At 34.8% G+C, this 20865-nt stretch overlaps 1 protein-coding gene across 50 annotated transcripts in view; it reads right to left on the reverse strand.

The window, feature by feature from the left end:
- Positions 1–20865, reverse strand: part of RIMS1 (regulating synaptic membrane exocytosis 1) — a 486979-nt gene that overhangs the window by 62781 nt on the left and 403333 nt on the right. For 28 of the 50 annotated variants that reach the window (XM_088024322.1, XM_088024321.1, XM_028097571.2 and 25 more), the window contains one exon: positions 9776–10011. The exons of 17 other annotated variants lie outside the window; for them this stretch is intronic. In XM_088024322.1, the coding sequence (XP_087880448.1) occupies positions 9776–10011 (236 nt within the window). The remainder of the gene's footprint in view (positions 1–9775; positions 10012–20865) is intronic. 5 more of the 50 variants (XM_028097605.1, XM_028097596.1, XM_028097580.1 and 2 more) reach the window with 1 other exon arrangement.

Here is a 20865-nt window from a genome sequence, read left to right on the forward strand (position 1 = left end):
AAGAACTTGTATTCCATTAACCACTTTACACATAATGAGCAGAGAAAAACATTGGCTGGGTTAACCTGCCTCTCAGCACCATTCATGAATGATGTCACCAACATCTGTTCTCTACCTAATGCCCTTTTATTTGGTTTCTCAGAATTACTAAGATTGCTGGTCGGTATTACTATTGAGCCCTTTCTATATGCCAGGTACTTTGCTAAAGTGTCAACATAAGTTTTCATTTAATTCTCACAACAGTCTTCTGAGGTAGGTACCATTTATTATTCCATTTTATAGTTGAAGAAACTGAGGCTCAAAAAGGCCTTTAAATTTTCATTTTATTTTGGAGTCTTCAAGATCCTCTGTCCTTACATTCTGCACCCTCCTTCCTAAGCATATTCATTAACCCCAATTTCCATTTATATACTGATGATCCTCAATTGCCTTAAAAACCTATCCAACGACTGTCCCAACATCAGCATGGCCAGAAGTGACAAATAATATCCTTGCCCAGCAGTCACTCTCTCAGCAAATGGCAAGAGGCACTCTTATCCCTGACATTCCTCTCCTCCTTGCTGGCCAACAGACTCTGGGATACAAAAGACTGTAATCACTTTCCCACTCATCCAGCTTTTTCCAAATCTAGCCTGGTACAAGCCTTCTGCAAAGGTGTCCTAAGAGGTCTTCCTAAATACATTTTTTTAAGTAAAAAATGGTAGTATTACAGAACAAAATGAAATATTATGAATCTATAAATATTTTTTAAAAGCTGTATAAAATAAAAGCATCTCTTTGTGTCCATGGAGTTGAATGGAGTTATAGTGAAGTGGTTAAGAACATAAACTACTTCAACTTCTAAAAGTTGCGTGGCCTCAGGCAAGTCATGGAATCTGTAAAATGGGAATAATAATAGCATTTTATGATGGTGTTTTGAGGACTGGAGAAATGAATACATGCAAAGCAATTAAACACCGGGTGGCACTGTGGTAATTAATAAATATTAGCTGTCACTGCTGATGATTTTATCAATATTAATAACACAAATGCATAAAAAGATTAGCTAATAATATACTACTATTTTCACAGTGAACTTGCTATTAGTGGTGGCACTGCAGGAGTTTTATTTTCTTTTTGTTTTTCTGTGCTTAAAAATCTGAAAAATATTACTAAAATAAATGAGCGAAAAAAATCTCTATACAAAATCACCCTGTGTTAAATGAGGATGCACTGAAACTGGTCATCTGCTGTAAAAATAATCAGACCCATTTCTCATTACATTTGAACTACCCAAAATATTTTATAACACCCATTCTGAAATTGATCTCATGTTTAAAAATTATCTTAGTAATAATTATCACCATATATAATTATTTGAATACTTAGGATTGTACTTTGAAGGCCCTTAATAAATGTTAGTTTCCTTTCCTCATTCACATCCTAAACACAAATTAATTATAAAAATTAATTCCACTCAAATAAATATTTTTTTCTGACAAATCAACCTAAAAGTATATATACATATTAGCCAAATTCAGAACTTATAGTTGAGAGTGAGGAAAAGAACAAAAATAGAGCCGCTGGTATGTGCTTGAAACTACTAATCCTTATTAGGGCATCTCTTCAGAAGAGGAGTTACTATAGCTGAATTGAATCCCTATTCACAGTAGTGAATTCCTAGGCCAGACAGCAACAGTAAATAAAAGAACCCATGCTTACATTCATCTGATGGTTTTGCAGACTTGAGAATCGTTTCTGGCACCATGATTTTGCATTCAGGAAACAAAGAACATGAAACATTATGTCCCTCAGAATGTTTTTCTTGTGCCATTAAATGAATCAAATAAATGAGGCACAGAAAAGGGATGTGAATTTCAGCAAGGTTTTGATAAATATAGCTTTCCATGTCTGAAACTTTTGGGGGGACACCTATCCTTTCTCACTTTCTCAAAAGTTCTCAAGCGAGAACTTTCTCGCTTTCATTGTTAATCCTCTGCAGAGCCAAGGAAACATTTCTTAAAATGTTTAAAGAGAACACCTTAGCCCTCCTTCCCTGCAGCTACAACTTACTTTTAGAAAGGAATAGACTTTCTTCACAAAGCTGCACTAAAGGAATAGACTTTCTTCACAAAGCTCCACTAAACTTAAAATGCAGGGGTGCCTAGGTGGCTCAGTGGGTTAAGCATCTGCCTTCGGCTCAGGTCATGATCTCAGGGTCCTGGGATCAAGTCCCTTGTTAAGCTCTCCGCTCAGAGGGGAGTCTGCTTCTCCCTCTCCTTCTGCAGCTCCCCCTCTCATACTCTCTCAAATAAATACAGTCTTTAGAAAAAGTAAAATAAAATGTAGAAAATATTTTGGTGAACTGGATTGGTTGGAAGGAGACAAAATAAGTCCTACGGCAAAACAAGACATTCATTTTCCCGAGGTAAATAAATTATGAAGTCCAAGCTGGTGATCACTTGACTCATTTTATGACTTGCTTTACCTGTGTGACTTCTGGGGAGAAAATTGGAAAAAGATTAGCAGAAGGGGATTTAATATCTTGGACATTTTCTTGGCATGATTATTGTTTAAGGACCACATGAATTTTGAAATAATGCCCTAAAGTCATAGGGAAATTAACTCATTCAAGCACTATTCCATTAGGTGTAAATGGGTCATAGTTACAGTTTTATTCATGTGTATTATTTTCTTGACAGTGGAACAAGTGTAATTTTGTTAGTTTCCATCTATGATTTCTTCTTGAGAAATGTGTGATATGCCTTGGAAATTTATTAACTCTTACTAAGCTATTTTGAAATCAAACATACATAAATCTACCTAAAACTTCTTAGAATACTTATATTTCTCCCTCTATAATCTTGTGGGAACCTGAACACCATATGGTTTTTCATTCTACTATAAACCTTCTGAAAGGTTTCATTCCCATGATTATAATGAAAGAATTAATTTCATTGAGATAAACTGCCAAAAAAAGTGCCTTTTAACCCATATTCTGAGTAAGAATAAGAAAAAGATCTGCTCATTTCCTTAGGAAGAGGTAATATCAATTGATAAGAGAGAGGGCAGACCTTCAACTTTTTCCAATGAGACAAATCTTCATACTGAGAAGAGTCAAACTAAGTAGTAAATGGCGGCCCAAGACAGGTGAATTTCCAAAATGAGTACGATAATCTAGATCTAACCAAATTTTATCTCAGAATCTTAAAGATGGGCAGTATGATTTCAAAGAGTCCTATGATGATCTCAGAAATCATGGTGCGGACATTGGAGCTGCACACAGCAGAGGATGACAGACAGTCTTGAAAGAAATGAAACTAACATTAAACTAGATCCCTGCAAATCCCGCTAACTGCGTTTACCTTGCAGAGATTTTATTTTACATTATCCAAACTCAGCTGGAATTCCAGAGCTGTTCAGCAGTACTTTTATCCTAGTCATTTCTTACTACATTCCTCACCCTGTCCATTTGCTCTCGCCTCATTTGCATGAAGATCAAAGGCCTCTGACTCAAATTCCTGCAGCCTTCATATTCCCATGCATACTCCTCTGGATCCCCACCATTTCCTCTTTTCTATCAAATTCAGGGAGAGAAGTATCTTTCCCTCTCTCCAAGAATAACTTTGGTGTCCTTGAATTATACCCTCTGTTCGCTGGGACTTTGTTAATTAAAATTCTTTGTATTTACATCTTCCAATTTCTCTATCCAGAGGTGCCTTTTCCACACCTCATCCTGGAAAAATGCTCAGATCTCCTTTTTTCTGAGACAGACACACATACAGACACAGACACAGACACACACACACATTTTAGACCCTATACCTCCATGCCTCTGAGCTCTTACCCAGTCTCTGCTGTTCTAGTTCCTTGCACCCATGACAAGAACCCCGTTCCAAATCCGATGGGGAGGAATTAAGTGGGTGTGGATGAGATGATGGATACAGAGAGAAAGCTGAAATGAATGATGGAATGGAAAGTGGGATGGGCTCCGGACCAGGCTGAATCCTGTCCCCACTCGAGGCATGTTCTATCCTCACCCCCACCTCACTAGTCTTCAAACTTAAGGTCAGGAAGAATGGGTTCCCAAGTCCAGTGGTCTACTCTCATTCCCTAGCCTTTTCAATCCTTCTGTAGGATTCACCAGCCTCTCTATAAAATTCTCTCCTCTCTTGGGACACTGTTTCTCTTCATCTTTACTCCTCATTCTTTTTTCTGGATCCTGCTCCACCCCCACCGGCTTCTCCATATTTTCCCTCTTTCCTTAGTAGTTTTTCCTGAATAAGGGCATTTCACATTGTCTTCTCTTAATTTCATTGTCAGCCCATTCTTTTCTCTGAGTAAGCCCATTTCCTCCATTTCCATAGCTCCTTCTCTCCCTCCCTGCATCATCATCATGTCATTTCATCTATTAGTCCCACACTGACCTCCTTGCTCCCTCCCTGGTTTTGTACACCTGGCTTCCATTTAAACTTCCAACAGCACAGCTTTGTTTCTTCTCTTCTCTTCATTAAAATGTCTCCATCAAACAGTGAGCAAAGTCCCTTAAAGGACTTCTGAAGACCTGGCCTCATCTTTTTTTCTAATTGTATTTCCCACTATAGCCCTTTCATATATCTTTTCTTTTGCCTGTGTCCATGGGCTGGGATCATTTATTGATATAAATATATGTATATATATTTGTGTTTTTCCCCGTATTTTTCCTTCCCCCTTTCCACAAAATTGTTAGCCTTTTAATAATTTCCACAAAATTATTTTATGTTTCTTTGCTTCAGGGATTTTTGCAGGAATATAGGGTAGCCAGAAGGCAGTAGTGGCTCTTTGTCTTTTATAAATGCCTAGACTATAAAACAGATAATGCTAAATGTGCCAGCCAGATCGGGAAAAGAGGGGAAGGCTCTGTAGGGCTTACAGGCCAGGGTGGAACCTGTAGGAACCCAGGCCCTGCTCCATGAGCCTTGCTGTGGCACAAAAAGAGAGGAAGAATATGCGAGGAGCTTAATGTAACCAGAAGGGATTTTTTTGTACAGGTTGAGATTCTTTTACTCAGAAGGAGTGTGCATCATTTGCAAGTCACAGAAATTTTTGTTTATCCATGTCCATGTGAGATATGTTTCCTTACAAAATATATACCTATAACTTTGCTCATGGCAATAGCCCCCAAAATTTTGTGTTTGCAGCAAGTTGGGAGTAGAGTCAGAGAGCTTGATCTAACAGGAATTCAGAGAAAAAGATACTGGTAAAGGTTGGAGTAACAGGGGACAACTCAGAGAGTTAGACGGTCTTGAGCAGGGTCTTGAAGGAAAGGATTAGACAAAGGAAAACGAAATTTGGGATAGCGGAAAATTTTTAGAAAGGTACAGAATATCGTTAAAGAAACAAATGATTTTTTAGTACATTCTTAGTACATGATAATTGACTCTTAATTGTTTGAAAATTATAAAACAATCCTGCAACATTTTCCAGAATTTAATCAATGTTTTAATCATTAATATATTAATCTAATAAAGCATCTTCAGCTGTTAATGATGTAATAAATAATAATTTTGTTAAATAGTTAGACCATGATTATTTACCAATTCTGCATGTGCTCTCATCCTGAGACACAGATCTTAGACCAATGTGGTTTCCCACTTCTTTTGGTAACATACATAAATGGCATGAGTTTACTACATTTTGGTGCTTGCTTTATATTTTCTCATCTAGTTCTTTGGTTCATGTTTACTTCAAGTGTGAATAATTTCCTTACACTGGGGATGACACTTTTAATTTTGAAATACCTACTGTGGCCGGTGTAGTACTGGAGATACTGTTATTCAATAATATAAGATGAAGTAATTTGAGCAATTTCTAGACTATAAAGCCAATGTTATTTTACATTTATAGATGTTTTCTCCATAAAAGCTAAAAGTTCTAAGCAGAAATCATAGTCTTAGATGCACAGTGCTTATTTGATCAAAGATTTGTCCTGAGGTGACCTGACTCTTGCAGTGAGGAGGAATAGCCATTAAAAAAGTCTTGCATATGATTTTAGGATGCACGCATTTCCCAGGGGAGTAAGCACTCATCATTTTCAACATTTTATCAGTGTGCTGTTCCCTCTGTCCTGGAATGGGCTTCCCTGTATAATATTCCGATTTATTTTTTAATGCACAGGTCTCACCTCTTCAAGGAAGCCTCTCAAGATTGCACAAGAGAGTGAATCACCCTGTGCTTCCTCTGTACCACTGTGATAATTGGATAGTTGCCCTTTTTGAGCTGGAATATTTATATGTAACTCACCCTTTTCTACTTTGATATCTTCGAAGGCAGGGACAGTGTTTCATCTATCTCTTTAGTACTCTTAGCTCCTAGCCCAGTGCCTGGTACAGTGTCTATCATACCAACAGGATAGTGCTTAAATGTTAGTTGAACCTTATTTCAAACTCTTTTTTTTTTACACAGTTGTTAAGTTCCCGGAAGTCTGGGTTTAAATTCTGGGCCAATCACTTACAATGGGAACTTGAGTAAATTACCTAATCACTGTATGCCTTAGTTTCTCCAATTTCAAAATGGGAATAAAAGTAATGGTACTTCTTAAGTTTGTTCTGACCAATAAAGAAGTGAAATTATATGTACACACCCATGCATGTATATAACTTAAAAGTGCATGGAAAAAACTCTAGAATGTAAATCTATTGTTAGGTTTATTCACTTAGACACATTCTTATGATACTAATAATTACCTTACATTTATAGGTAATTACAAGGATATTATTTAGGGATAATCCTTCACAGATGTATAAACCCTTCTCAAAAATACCTTTATTTATAAGTAAGAAGGGGATTACCACTGGGGAAATGTCATATAGTTAGTCTATGAGTGAGGGACCAAATCCTCACACTGCACAGGCTGGGCCTCTAAACCTAAGCCAAAATCTACCTTGAGTTCTAAAGCCTAGCCCTAAGGTTACTCAGAGCTTCATTCAATCCCAAAATATTGCTAGGTCAGGAGCTTTTTCTTATAATTTTCCTTTCTTTCACTACTTCACGTTTCAATCTAATTCAGCTATGATTTACTGAATAGGTTTTTAGCTATGTATGTGATTGCTTAAAGACATTTATCAGTAGTAACACCTAGAGTCATTGGAAATGTCCTGTTTATGTCACTCTCCTACTAAAAAATACATATTTAAAGAAGTTATTCCTACTTTCATTATGAATAAATAGTGGGGTAAATGTGATTTAAAAATATTAATATTATTTATAGTTGAAATATCCTGTAAGAATAATTATATGTAATTGAAGAGACTAGTAAATTATATATAAGAATAATTATATATCTAATTAAAGAGCATAGTAAATACTCTTCATAGTAAATATACATATGTGAGTATATGTGTGTATGTGTGTATAAAATTTACTATGCTCTTCAATTTGTTGAAATAAATTTTACTTGATTTCAAAGACTCAAATATATTCCTTTGAGCACATAAAAGGCTATAAAAACAAAAACAGAAAAGCGATGTGTTTGTAATCATTCTAAAAAGAGTTGATTAAACTTTACTTCTAATTGTTTCACATTTTCTTGATTATCTGTCATCTGTGTGGTAGAGGAGAGAGAAGCTGTAACCCAGGCTGTATGGACTAGAGGTTCACTAGAAGAGAAGCCCTTGCTCAATTAGTCTTTTTGTCCCACATTAAAATAATTAAACATTTACATGAAACGTAATACATTCTATTCCACAGAATACACAGCTTGTTTTAATGTATGAGTAAGGCTGTTTTCCTCTCCATATCACTTGTAGAAGACAGAACAGGGAGAAAAACCAGGCCTTGCACTGAGACAAAGAGGCATGATGACTGAGGTTTGTCACCCTTTGTCATCTGCTTTAGAAAGATCGAGAAGAATGAGAATAGGTAATCAAATAATAGGTAAAATTATGATGTAGAAAAAGAGACATAAAACTTTATACCTGGGAAGTTCATAGGAGGACATCTAGTCCAACCCACCCAGTATATAAGCAAACTGAGTCCTACAGAGATGAAGTAAAAGTTGATTCACTGAGTCACTTTGGAATAGAACTGTTTTGTAGCTTGGCTTTGTGATCCAATGTCTTTTTTGGCCTCTTACACTGCAATCTAATCTCCTCAAATAGGTTATTCCATGGATGTTATTAACAATGCATCTTTTCTGAAGGTAAATATTACTTGAAATTCACCAATGACCATAAATGGAATAAAATTTAAATTCATAAAGCAAAGAGGCTAAGTGTTTCAATGACAATCATTTGAACCTATTACCTACAAAGCTGTGTAGCAAGTATAGTTCCTGTAAAATTATTGTTGTGTTTTATTCTAAGAAAATGGAATTCTACGTAACTAGTGAATGATAGAGAGGGAACTAACTACAGGGGACAAATAAGAGAGACTATGAAGAGTTAGCCTAAGAAGATAAGCTGTCTGCCAAACCTCACACAGGAAGCACTGGTTCATCAAAGAACATTTCCTTTCATCTAAGTGATGAAGGATTTTCAAATCTGGCGGTGAAAGCCTTATCCACACCTCACCTTGTAAACCATCATTACATCAATACCAAAAACCATCGAAAATAAGACAAATCAAACAACATTAATGAACAATGTCTCCTCCTCAGGAAGAAGTCTGACCCTAAGGAAGAGAAAAGATTCTCCTTCACAACGAACAGCTCATCTTAGTGGGGTGGCATAGAGGCAGAGCCATTACAGAGACTAGCTAATCTAGGTTCCTTCTATGATTTTCAGAAAGACAAAACTCTGTTGAAATAGCTGTGTACTCTAGTTCAGTTTTTCAATGGCTCAATTTCCTACCTTTATTTGTGAGTATGTCCACTAGAATGCACATTTTAAAATACTCTCCAGAATGCCAAAGTAACTATAAAAAGAATTTCATGGAAGTTTTTTGGCATGAGTAAATTTTGTTACAAGACTTTTGCTGCTAAGGAACAAAAATATGGAGCCAATGGTTATAACAGGAGAAAGGAGTGCTGACAATTTAAATCAATTCAATATTTCACTTACCTTTAGTTTTCCACAGTACTGAGCATAGTGATGAATTATCTAATATGTCTGATCAAATATTATGTAATTTTGGGCAATTTAAAAAATATTTTGTAACACAGAAATAACCATCCTCCTTTCTGTGTTTGCTTTTCTCTATATACCTTGAGGACATAAAGCTTTTAAGATTTATAAGCAGTAGAAAATATCTGAAACTCAAATTTGTATTAAGACATTCTTTGCACAAATCCACTGACCCATTTTTCTAAAGTAAAAATAACTGCTGGGTTTTTTAACTTGCACTGAAAATACAAAATTACAGTTCAATAATTACATTCATACAGTACCTTGAAGACTATATTTCAAGTTGCACAACTGACCTTCTTTTCTATAAAAATATAGAGCCTATATTATACGTAATTATATTATGGAACATTTTGAAAAAGAGAATCCTGTTGCTTTTCTTGCACATAAATCAATTTGGATCTTTAATACTTCTTTGCATTTCCTTGCATATTTATAAACATGGCTTTACTTTTTTTTAACTTATGGAAAATATCTGACCACTTTACAGATTGACAAATGATACCTGGTTAGACAGCTGTACAGAAAAAAAAATAAACACACACGTAACAGATTTTCAGAGACAGAAAAATAAATTTCCTTTTGCAAAGAAGAATCAGTACACTCTACAATCACTCACAAGCCATAGCACGAGGATCCACTTTTGTCTCTCCAGCAAGAACTTGAGGTGTCTAAGTGGAATTCACTTCACTCACCTGTTTGGCTTAGTTGGGATGTGCTTCTACTCCTTCTAGACACTATGGCAACCACTTTGGCACTCAGGCTGGATCTCCTTTTCTTTCCACCTGCTCCAACTGTACCCACAGCCGTGTCAGACTGACTGCCGTCATTGTGCTCCAGTGTGTACATCTCCCCACTCACACTGGTGCTCTTCGTGATGGCTCTTCCTGAAGTCCCCATCCGTCTGCCTTGCATTTTAGGGGTAAATGAACTATATTTACAAAGTAAAAACATATACGCATCCATAAATTACAGGTCAGTATAACCGAAGCTCTAAATCTAATTTATTTTGAAATAATCCAGGCGAATTTTTAGGAGGGAAAAGCCAGTTGAGTAGTAGTCTTACAGCTAAGATTTACTAGATGTAGCTTAAAACAATAGTATTTCAACACAGGAATCTATAAACTTTTAGTAAAAAGAAATGCAACCAGTGTTATCTACAGGGAGGTAAATGTTACTAATTTTATAGTTACTATGTTAGTTTCAGAGAAAAACAAAAATATTTAAATCAATAAGACAAGTTCATATACATTCCTCAGGAAAAAATATTAAAAATGGACATTCTGGATTTGCCATACAAGATTAAAAAATGAAAATCACATCTGTTCTAGTTCCAACTAACAGATACCTCTTTTGCTATTTGAGGCTTTATGAGTCTAGGAAAGACTACTTAGGAGGCAAAGAAAAATCATATTTCCCTCCTTCTTCCTTGTCCCCTCATGTCGCATCTCTCCCAAATTTCAACTCATTTTCCTCTTTCAGTGTTTCAAACTCATATGCTCAGGTTCAGATGTTCCTTTTTTTCTTCCCTATCAAAACTTGTCTATGTTCTCAGATTACACTGGTTTATCTGAATAAATTACTGTACTGCTCTCCTAAATGAGAAAATTATTGTTGAGAATTTCAGGCGCCATGGGAGGCTGGTGGGAAAAAAAACCGTTTCTACTCTCCAAAGTAAATGTATGTATGTCTGTGAGTCAGGGAGAGAGGTAGGGCAGGCAAGCTGGAGCCACAGATGTTAGGATTCTTCATATCTTTTAAATTATACTGCATACACAGTGATATTATCCAAACAGACTGGCCTCTTTTGGTCCAATAAAGACCTGGTTGGATATCTGAAATGACCCTCTTTATTTTACATTTCCTTAAAATATCTGCAAAAATTGGCTTATATAACCCTCACCACCATCTCGATTTTCTATTTCTTGCTTTGAAGTACAAAATACATTAATATAGTATCTTTTAACAGTGATGACATTGAATACTTAAGTTGAGATAAATCCTAATATGATTAGAAATGATAAAATAGAAATTCTTGGGATCACGTAAGTATTTGTGGTCACATATATAATGAGTGTTTCAGTAGAAAGGGAAATTGATATGGGATGAGTTCAGAAAGGTGGGAGAGTGAGACTGTGGAAGGATTAGAAGTTATGGAAAAGAAACAACACTGTTTGATCCTTAGGATCCCTCCATGAATTGAACTGAAAAACGAGATCCCTTTTTGATAGGAATCATTTGGAATTTTTAATCCCTAGCTGTATTACTTGAATTGGTCCATAACATTAATATTGATATTTGTATTCTTTCAATTTATTCTAATCAGCATTCCATTAACTCAAAGTTTTTAAAGCCATTTGCAAACCTAGTAATTTTGCTATGCGCTTTATGCAAACTCTTTTTTCAAAACGTTAATGAGGATAGTATTACATATAGCTGGTTCAAAACTGATTCCTTTGGGGTTTATATTCCCAACTCTAGGGGACCTTCTTTCCTGGTTAATTTTACAAGAAATTTCTTCTGTGTCCTCGCCAATTTATTTCAATGCATGACCTAAATCTGTCACCTCTCCTTAAGTCTACTCTTACTACCTGCATTTCTACGATTTTACTTGCAGACTTCTGCTGGAGGATACAAAGCAATGTCACAATTTGGTCAGTTTTGCTGATGATCCATCTTCAATCAAATGCCTGTGACAGAGAAGTCTGTAGTTTTCCCACCTCTCATCACTCTTTTTAGCACACTCCTCAAGGGGTTATTGAAAACTTCTGATGATTTTATTTTTACCTTAATAAAGTCTGCATAAACTAGCATCTACCTTTTTTCTCCCCATTATTTCCATGAAAATGGAATTCTTTTTTTTAATTTTTTTAAAATGTTTTACTTATTTATTCATGAGAGTCAGAGAGAGAGAGAGGCAGAGGGAGAAGCAGGCTCCCCGCCCAGAAGGGAGCCCGATGCAGGACTCGATCTCATGACCCCGGAATCATGACTTGAGCTGAAGGCAGACGCTCAACCATCTGAGCCACCCAGGTGCCCTGAAAATGGAATTCTATTACAACTCTCAATTTGTATTTTAAAAGTTATCCACAAAAACGTTATTCCTTGTAAAACATTCGGGAATGTTCTATAGGCTATAGAAAAGTTTAAAAGTATAAGGAAATGTCTTCAGTAACACTTCTATCCTGAAAACGTATTTGAGATGAGCTAGGAAGACTCAAAATTTTTTTTCATGGACATTTAATCACAGCAATGAAATGTTCCACTATGTTGAAAAAATTCTAGAAGGCAGCTATGCTCACCACTACACCACCAACACACACTATGTTGACAAAATTCTGAAAAAATTTAGGGAAATCTGTATAGTGATTATACCATTTAGGGGGTTAAGAAGTTATGTTAAAATGATTTTTGTAAATAAATGATATAATTTTTCCTCAAAAAATAAAATATTTTATTTAGAATTTTAAAAGCATTCTTATACGATATGACAACTGTGCATAGCTTCCTAAAGAATCTGGAATATCATAATGTTCAACGAGAACACGTGAAGGCATTTTCAATTCTGCTTACCTAATTGAGGGGAGAGGTTTCTGGGGTCTAATCAGGTTAATTTAACCCATGTGAAGCTTACTGTTTTAGTACAGATATGTTTTCTATTCCCCTATTTTGTATCCTTTTATTTGTTCTGCTTCCATTGACTGGAAAACTATTCCTGTCATTTAGTTTCATTTAGTGCCTGAATCCTTCAGGATATACTTTAACGCTTTCTGATTTATAAAGCTCCTCAGAGTCTCTCTAGTGTCATGACTCCTCTTTCCTAGCCCTTTGTCTTCTAGTTTCTATTGGTTATATTAAGATTCTGATATTTTATATCAGCATGCACGTTATGCATCACTAGATTTGCCACAGTGCCCTTCCCATTGCTGAATGAACTAAAGATTTATGAGTAGGAAGTTAAAAAAAAAGCGATGTCAATATGCAAATGGACTATGATATAACCCATCTTTAAAAATCAATCAAACAAAAAACCCACCTTTCTTCTTTGATACTCCCTCTCCTTCTGGCTACTGACTTTTGGCTAAAAATCTCCTCAAGCAGTTGTCTGTATGTCCTCTCTTCCTATTCTATCCTGAACTAATTTAAATCAGGCTTTGTCCCTACTATTTCACCAAAGCTGCCTTTTTTTTTTTTTAAGATTTTATTTATTCATCTGAGAGAGAGAGAGAGAGAGAGAGAGAGCAGAAAGCAGACTCCTGGCTGAGCAGGGAGCCTGGTGTGGGACTCAATCCCAAGACCCTGGGATCATGACTTGAGCGAAAGACAGATGCTTAACTGACTGAGTCAAGTGACCCCCAAAGCTGTCTTTTATTAAAGTCACCAGTGACTTTACATGGCAAAATCCTATCAGTGCACAGTCCTTACCCTTCTGACCTCTCATTAAATCATGTATGTGACAAAACATTTGATTCTACTGATCATGAAACACTTGATTCTTATGAGACACTATAGTGTCTCATTGACAAGAACTTTAATTTCTTTCATCACTAAATACTGGAGTTCTTCAGTGCTCAGCCCTCTGACCTATATTCTTCCATAGGAGACTAACTCCCTAGATGTCTCATCTGGTCTTGGGCTTTACATATTATCCATACTGCTGCAAATTCCAATTGTTTTTCTCCACCTATACTCAGTCCTGAACTCCAGATTTATATAGCCAGTTGTCAATGGACATTCCTGTTTGGATATGTCTCTCAAAAATAACATGTTCAACCCAACTGAGAAACTGCTCTATAGCTTATCTTTCATATCACATTAAAGATACTCCATTTCCCCAATTGCTCAGAGTAATAATTTCCCCCTATAAAAAAAAATCTAATGTGGATTTGAGACCAAGAAAAAAAAGTTATTTTACTTTTTATGCCCTGCTTGAGCATTATCTAACAAGTCCACTTTAAAGGTCATTTGACCCTCCAGGGAAATGTAAAATTTTTGACTATTTACTCTTATAATAATTATGATCCAAACATTTTACAATGCTGTAAAGTGAGTTGTTAACTTGAGTAAAACTGATAAGGAGCAAATGATTACTATTTAGAAGATGGGGTAACTCCAAAGGTTATGGTTTTACTGACCTAGAGAATATTACCTAGTTTTGAATCTAAATTCATAATCTTATTCCAGCATTCATTTTTTTTCAATGACTATATATGTGTATATATAAGTACCTGAGTTTCTTGGATCATCTTTGGAATCAGTTTATCATCCTGTTGGTTTTCACACTAATGAGTTAAAACTTCAACATTTGCTATCCAGTTTTTATTACTATGTTTTAATTTTGAGAATTATGTTTTGACTGTGTTGGGGAGTCCCATCGAAATGTCCAAATGGACCCCCTGCCGGATCCAATTAAACTGTTTTGCTGGAGCAGGGCACCTCATGGACTCCTTAAACCCAAGGTTGCCTTTAATCAAGTGGCAACCAAACATTATGTTCAATCTCTGCTTTCTTTTTTCCAACTCTGGTTTTCTATGTTTCTTTGTTTGTTTCTGGTTCTGGTAAATGGGCTCTTATTTTGCTTGATTGTAACTAATAATACATTCCTCACTAACGGCACCAACAATAGGAAATCCACCCGTGGAATTAAATCTGTTGCGTGGCAGACATCAGGATATATTACAAGTTGGATGGCAAGTGACAAAAAATTTGGCTTGTTAGTCTTTTTACATGTCTGTTTGCCTGCTACTAAAAGTTCACATCACTCATGAAAATGTCTTGTGCATACTGAAAAAAGAACTGCTCTTTAAAAGTCTGGGCTTAGGTTTCAGTGTTAATTTTGGCCCTATGGCTAAGTGGTAAAACTGAAGTTGCTTGCTCTCTTTGCATGCTTAAAAACAGTCTTTTTGATTGATAATAAAAATCTCTTACTTTCTATGTACCTTAGGGATAGCTGTACAGGCAGATAGATACTAGATCCCAAGGTATTTTAAATTTAATAGAGCTCCTGTTCTGATTGATCTACACAGATGAGTAAGTACTTATATAATTCTAATATAGGTAACTAAAGAATCTCTAGAGAAAAAATAAACTGAAATTCTGATACTTTGAAAATACTAACCTTTTAAGAAAAAACATTTTCAAGAAATTGTTAACTCAGAAGAATTTTAATCTAAGAATTTAAATCCACAATTAAAGTGAATCCTTGGAGTTATCAAACTAGTTTGATAAACTGGCTTACAAACAGCCTTATGAGAACCATGATGAGATGCCACTTCCTACACACTAGGGTAGCTATAATAAAAAGGAGAAATAACAAGTGTCGATGGGAATCTGAAGAAACTGGGACCCTCATACATTGCTGATGGGGCAGGAAAAGGCTGCTTCTTAGGAAAAGTCTGGCAGTTTAGTTAAACTTAGACATAGTTAAATTAAACTCAAAATTACCGAATGACTCAGTAATTCCATTCAAAAGTAAACATAGTTACCATATGCCCCAGCAATTCCATGCCTAGATAATAGGCTCAAGAGAATTTAAAACACATATCCACACAAAAACTCACATATGAATAGTCATATCAACATCATTCTTAATAGTTAAAAAGAGGACAACCCAAAGGCCCATAAACTGATGAATGGAGAAACAAAATGTGGTATATCCATACAGTGGAGTATTATCAACCATAAAAAGGAATGAAGTACTGATTCATAATTTTATGAATACACACGGATGAAGTTAAAAACATTATATTACATAAAAGAAGCTAGATACAACAGACTACTTATTGCATGATTCCATTTAAATGGAATGTCCCACAGTCAAATCTGCAGAGACAAATGTAGATTAGTGGTCACCCAGGGCTAGAAGGGAGGAAATGGGAAGTGAGTACTAATGGGTTTCTTTTGAGGGATGATAAAAATGTTTCGGAATTAGATAGTTGTTATGGTTGTACACCTAATTGTGACTACATTAAAAACTACTAAATTGTATAATTTCACAGGGTGAATTTTATGGTATGTGAATTATATCTCAACTTAAAAAAAAACAGTTTTATGTCTTCTTACAGATTTTATCAGCATGGTATATTATATAAGCACAAAATTTTATTTTTTAAGCCTTAGGTTGGTTTTTTCATGGACAGGCAGATTAATCTAGAATTTAAACTTCCTATACTGGTGTTACTTAATGGGTAAGCTAACATTGCTTCCAATAATGCTTAAGATTATGAAAAGTGTAAAATTATGTAATAACTAAATTGAACTATAATTCTGATAAAACTGATATCAACAGTAATTAAGTTGGTTAGTGTCAGCTTAAACAAAATTTCCAAGTGGTTAATTAGTTAACTTTAAGATTTAGCGTTAGCATTAAATTTCATTAATTAATAAAAAATCTTTGACTATCTAGATAATTTCTAAGTTAGAATATAAAACTTGGTTAATAACCAAGGAAATACATATATATGCACATGAAAATACCTCTAATTTTCATATGGCATACATTATCTTTGCCTTTGATAAGGTTTATTTCATTTTTGCAACTTTAAGAAAATATCTAAGGGATATTGTGGGTGTGGGTGTTTTGTTACGTGTGCTGTGTAACTTGCTGGTATGCTAAATTGCTTGCATATGACAGTCTGTTATGCTCAATCATCTGAGTTTTCTCTATGAAATAGAAGCTTAGGTTAAAAGTTGTAATTAACACTGATGTTTGGTTCTATACTAGAAACAAAAGTGGCATATATTTTAAAATATATGGATAGATATTCAAGATAATAGATGTATTCTTATTTATCAAAGGAAAAGAAGGGAATCATTTCTTACAGTAAACTCCTGGAATGTGAATGAAGATAGTAAAAGACGGAACTTGAGTGGATACCTTAAAGTGTAGAAGGTTTGAGGAAAAGTGAATTATTTACCCTGTTTTACTGTAGTTGTAAACAGTAAGTCTGAAGGGCAAAAAAAAAAACTTTGACAAAGTGGCTCCATTTGATGTAAATCTTCATAATATAATAAGAAAGGTCTGTGAGTCATTTACTGACAAACTTATATTAATGCAAGATTAGAATTTGGTTTTCTGTTAAAATGATCTACTGATCCTAGAATATTTAATTGAGAGCAAATTTCATTTAATCAGAAGTGGCAAGCTGACCATTAAGGAACAAGAGTTTTACTTTACATGTAGAACCAATACCTACAAAGTCTGTATAGGAAACTGGTCTAGTACTTATTCTATGGCTTACAGGATCCTAAGAACTATAGATCATAAAAAAGTTCATATCCTGAGCTTAGCAGAATTTTAGAGATAGGTACTGCAAATGATGTCTAGTGGTGATGATAGCTTTGGTTCACACTGTAAATAACACACAGGACTTGGTGTGATATAATTTACCATAAAATGGCCAACGTGGTATGATAACCTGTATGCATTTAATCAAATCAAAGATGTCATCAGTATTAAGATACATTATTATTCTATGTATTTTTAAGAAAGAAAAATGTTGCTAATTATGGCATGCCATCAATTGTAAAATATGTACCAATTTCGTATATGGTAAAGTATAAATAAGTGTGAATCAATGAAATTATGGTAATAGACAATTTAGAAACTCATTTCAACAAGAATTAAAAAAAAAGACTGATAAATTAGAATCACTTTCTAAATATTCAACACACCAAAAGAATCTGGAGGTCTACTAAGACTCCATAATAAGCCTGAAAAGGGACCAGTAATATAAGGCATATTGAAAGATGGTTGTAATATACATAAATTCACAATACTGTTTGCAAAATGCTAAAAGTAAACCCAAACTATTTGAATCAATATACAACTTACTAATCACAAATTGAATACAAACAGAAATCTGCTGATCAACATTAAGAGACAATTCCCAGGTATCTATCTCAAAATTTTCAGTAGTTAAAATACAGGGCTGATGACTGACAACTAAATTGTATCAAATACCTCCTGACCATGTCTAGGGGACCTATTTGGATAATAAACATCAGTTAGAACTGAGGGATGCGCTCAAGTTAGATCACTATTTATATTCAATCCCTTCAAATATTCCAGCCTTTCAGAATTAATTGCCTCCATGTAATTCTTACTGAATTTCACTCATACACACATACGCACATGTGTGAGGCTATAAGTAGTCTCTGGTATTGAGGATGTACATACATTTTGTTAGTATATTCTAGGTAATAGACTTATTCCTAAGTATTTCTTGTTTCTGATTGTATTATACTAATGGTATTTTACAAATTTAATTTCCTAAAGTTTTTTGCTAGTACCTAAAAATACAATCAATTTTTGTATTTTGACATTGTATCCAGTGACTTTACTAAATTCACTTATTAATTCTAATAGTTGTTTTATAGATTCGTTTGAGTTTTTTATATGAAGAATCATATAAACTGTGAATAATGACAGTTTAAATTCTTCATTTGTAATCTTTATAGCTTTTATTAACGTATTTTTTTTTGCTATATTGCTATACTGACAGGTCCAATACTGGCTAGGGCCATGTGAATAATGTTTAATAGAAGTTGTGGGAATGGCCTATGAAATTGGGGCAAAAGTGTTCAGTATTTCACTATTAAATATAATGCTTATTGTAGGGTTACTGTAGATAACAGTATTTTATCGTCTTAAGAAAGTTCTTAGTTTGCTAAGATCTTTTATCATATGTATGTGCTGAATTTTATCAAATGCTTTTTTTCCTGTATCTCTTGAGATGATCATATATTTCTTTCATTCTGCAATGAATTACATAGAGAAAAATGTTAAACAAATTTTGCATTCATGGAACAAAAAATTTTTGTCATAATGTATTTTTATTCTCTCAATATCTATCTATCTACCTAGATTCAATTCGCTAAAATTTTGTTTTATCTATTTTAATGAGAGATTTTGGTTTGTAATTTTCCTGTCTTCTAATGTCCTTATCAAATTTATCAAAGATAGGCTGGCCTCACAAAAAGATTTAGGAAGTATTTTTACTTGAACTTTTTATTCTCTAGAGTAATTGGTATATGCCTGAGAGCATTCATTCCTTAAATACTTGGAATAATTTACCAGTGAATCCACATGGGTGAGGAGTTTTCCTTTTGGGAACATTAAAATAATTACAGAATCATTAAAAAATAGATATCTGACTCTTCAAAGTTTTTATTCCTTCTTACCTCATGTTTAGTAAGTTGTACTTTCCAAGAAATTTGTACAGCTCATCTAAGTCAGGGTTAGGCAAACTTATTTTGTAAAGAGCCAGATAGTAAATATTTTAGGCTTTGTGGGCCAGATTGTCTCTGCTGCAATTACTCAACCTTACTATCATGGTGGGTAAAGAGCCACAGATAATATATAAGCAAATGAGCATAGATGTGCTCCAGTAAACCTTTATTCACAAAAAAAAGGGCAGTGGGCCAGATTCGGCTTGCCAGTCATAGTTTGGCTAACCCTGATCTGAACTGTAAAACTTACTGGCATACTACTGTTTATACCATTTAAATATTTGTGTATCCTACACTGATATCTCCCTTTTTTCATGTCATGACATTGGTTATAAGTATTAGTCCATTTACTTTTGATACAATTACTGAGATAGCTGGAATTGACCCTATCACTTGCCACTTATTTTTAATCACCATGTTTCTTCTTTTACTTCTCCATTTTTGCCTAACTAGATTAATTCGGTATCTTTCTCTCTACTATTAGCATCTGAGTTATGTATTCTTCTATTATTTATTAGTGGATACCCTAAGGATTAAAAACATATATACCTCGACTTATCAGAAAATTCCTTAAATTAGATATTTTATCACTTTCAGAAGAATGCAAAAACTTTAGAACAGCTTGATTTCATTTCCTTCCTCTCCATCTTTTATGCAGGTGTTTTATGTATTTTACTTCTACGCATTCTTTTTTGAGAGAGCGAGAAGGCGCATGTGCGCCTGCACGAGTGGTAGGGGAGGGGCAAAGGGAGAGGGAGAGAGAATCTTAAGCAGGTTCCATGCCCAGTGGATCATGACCTGAGCTGAAATCAAGAGTCCGATGCTTAACCGACTGAACCACCCAGGTGCCCGCTTCCACATGTTTTAACTACCACAAGATGTTGTTATCATCATTAACTCTTTCTAGTGTTCATTCTTTCCTCAAATTTAGTGCTTCCAACTGGGGACATTTTCCTTCAACATGGAGTGCAGGTCTACTGGTGATGAATTCTCCTGTTTTATTCCTTCCTCTCTTCCTCCCTCCTTTCCTTCCTTCCTTCCTCCCTCCCTGCCTCCCTTCGTTCCTTGTCTGTAGGATATTTTTGCTGGATAATATTTACTAAGCATAAAATTTTAGGCTGGAAGATTTCTTTGTTTTGTTTTTTGTTTGATTTTTTTTTTTTTCCCTACAGCATTCTTCCTTTTGGTCATTCCATTGCTTTTTTGGCTTTCATAGAATCTACTGAAATTTCAGCCAGTCTTATTGCTTCAGTGAACTTCGTGTCTCTTTCTTTCCCTTGAGATTCTTTTAAGAAACGTTTTTTTCTTTAGTTTTCAGTACTTTGATCATGATATTGATAAACTTTTTTCCCTCTTTTTACATCCTGGGATTTTTAAAAGGTTTTTGGATTCATAATTTGATGTATTTCATCAGTTTTGGAAAACTCTCAGCTAGTACCTTGGTTTTTAAGTATTGTTACTGTCATTTCCTCTCCTTCTGGGATCCAAATTATATGTAGATTAGACCTTTTCATTAGGGCCCACGTGTCTCGTATGTCCTCCAATTTACTTCCTG

This window comes from Eumetopias jubatus, unplaced genomic scaffold (assembly GCF_037043125.1).
Source record: "Eumetopias jubatus isolate StellerSeaLion01/CBP00866 unplaced genomic scaffold, mEumJub1_p1.0 scaffold_6, whole genome shotgun sequence".
In the NCBI taxonomy this organism is placed as follows: Eukaryota; Metazoa; Chordata; class Mammalia; order Carnivora; family Otariidae; genus Eumetopias; species Eumetopias jubatus.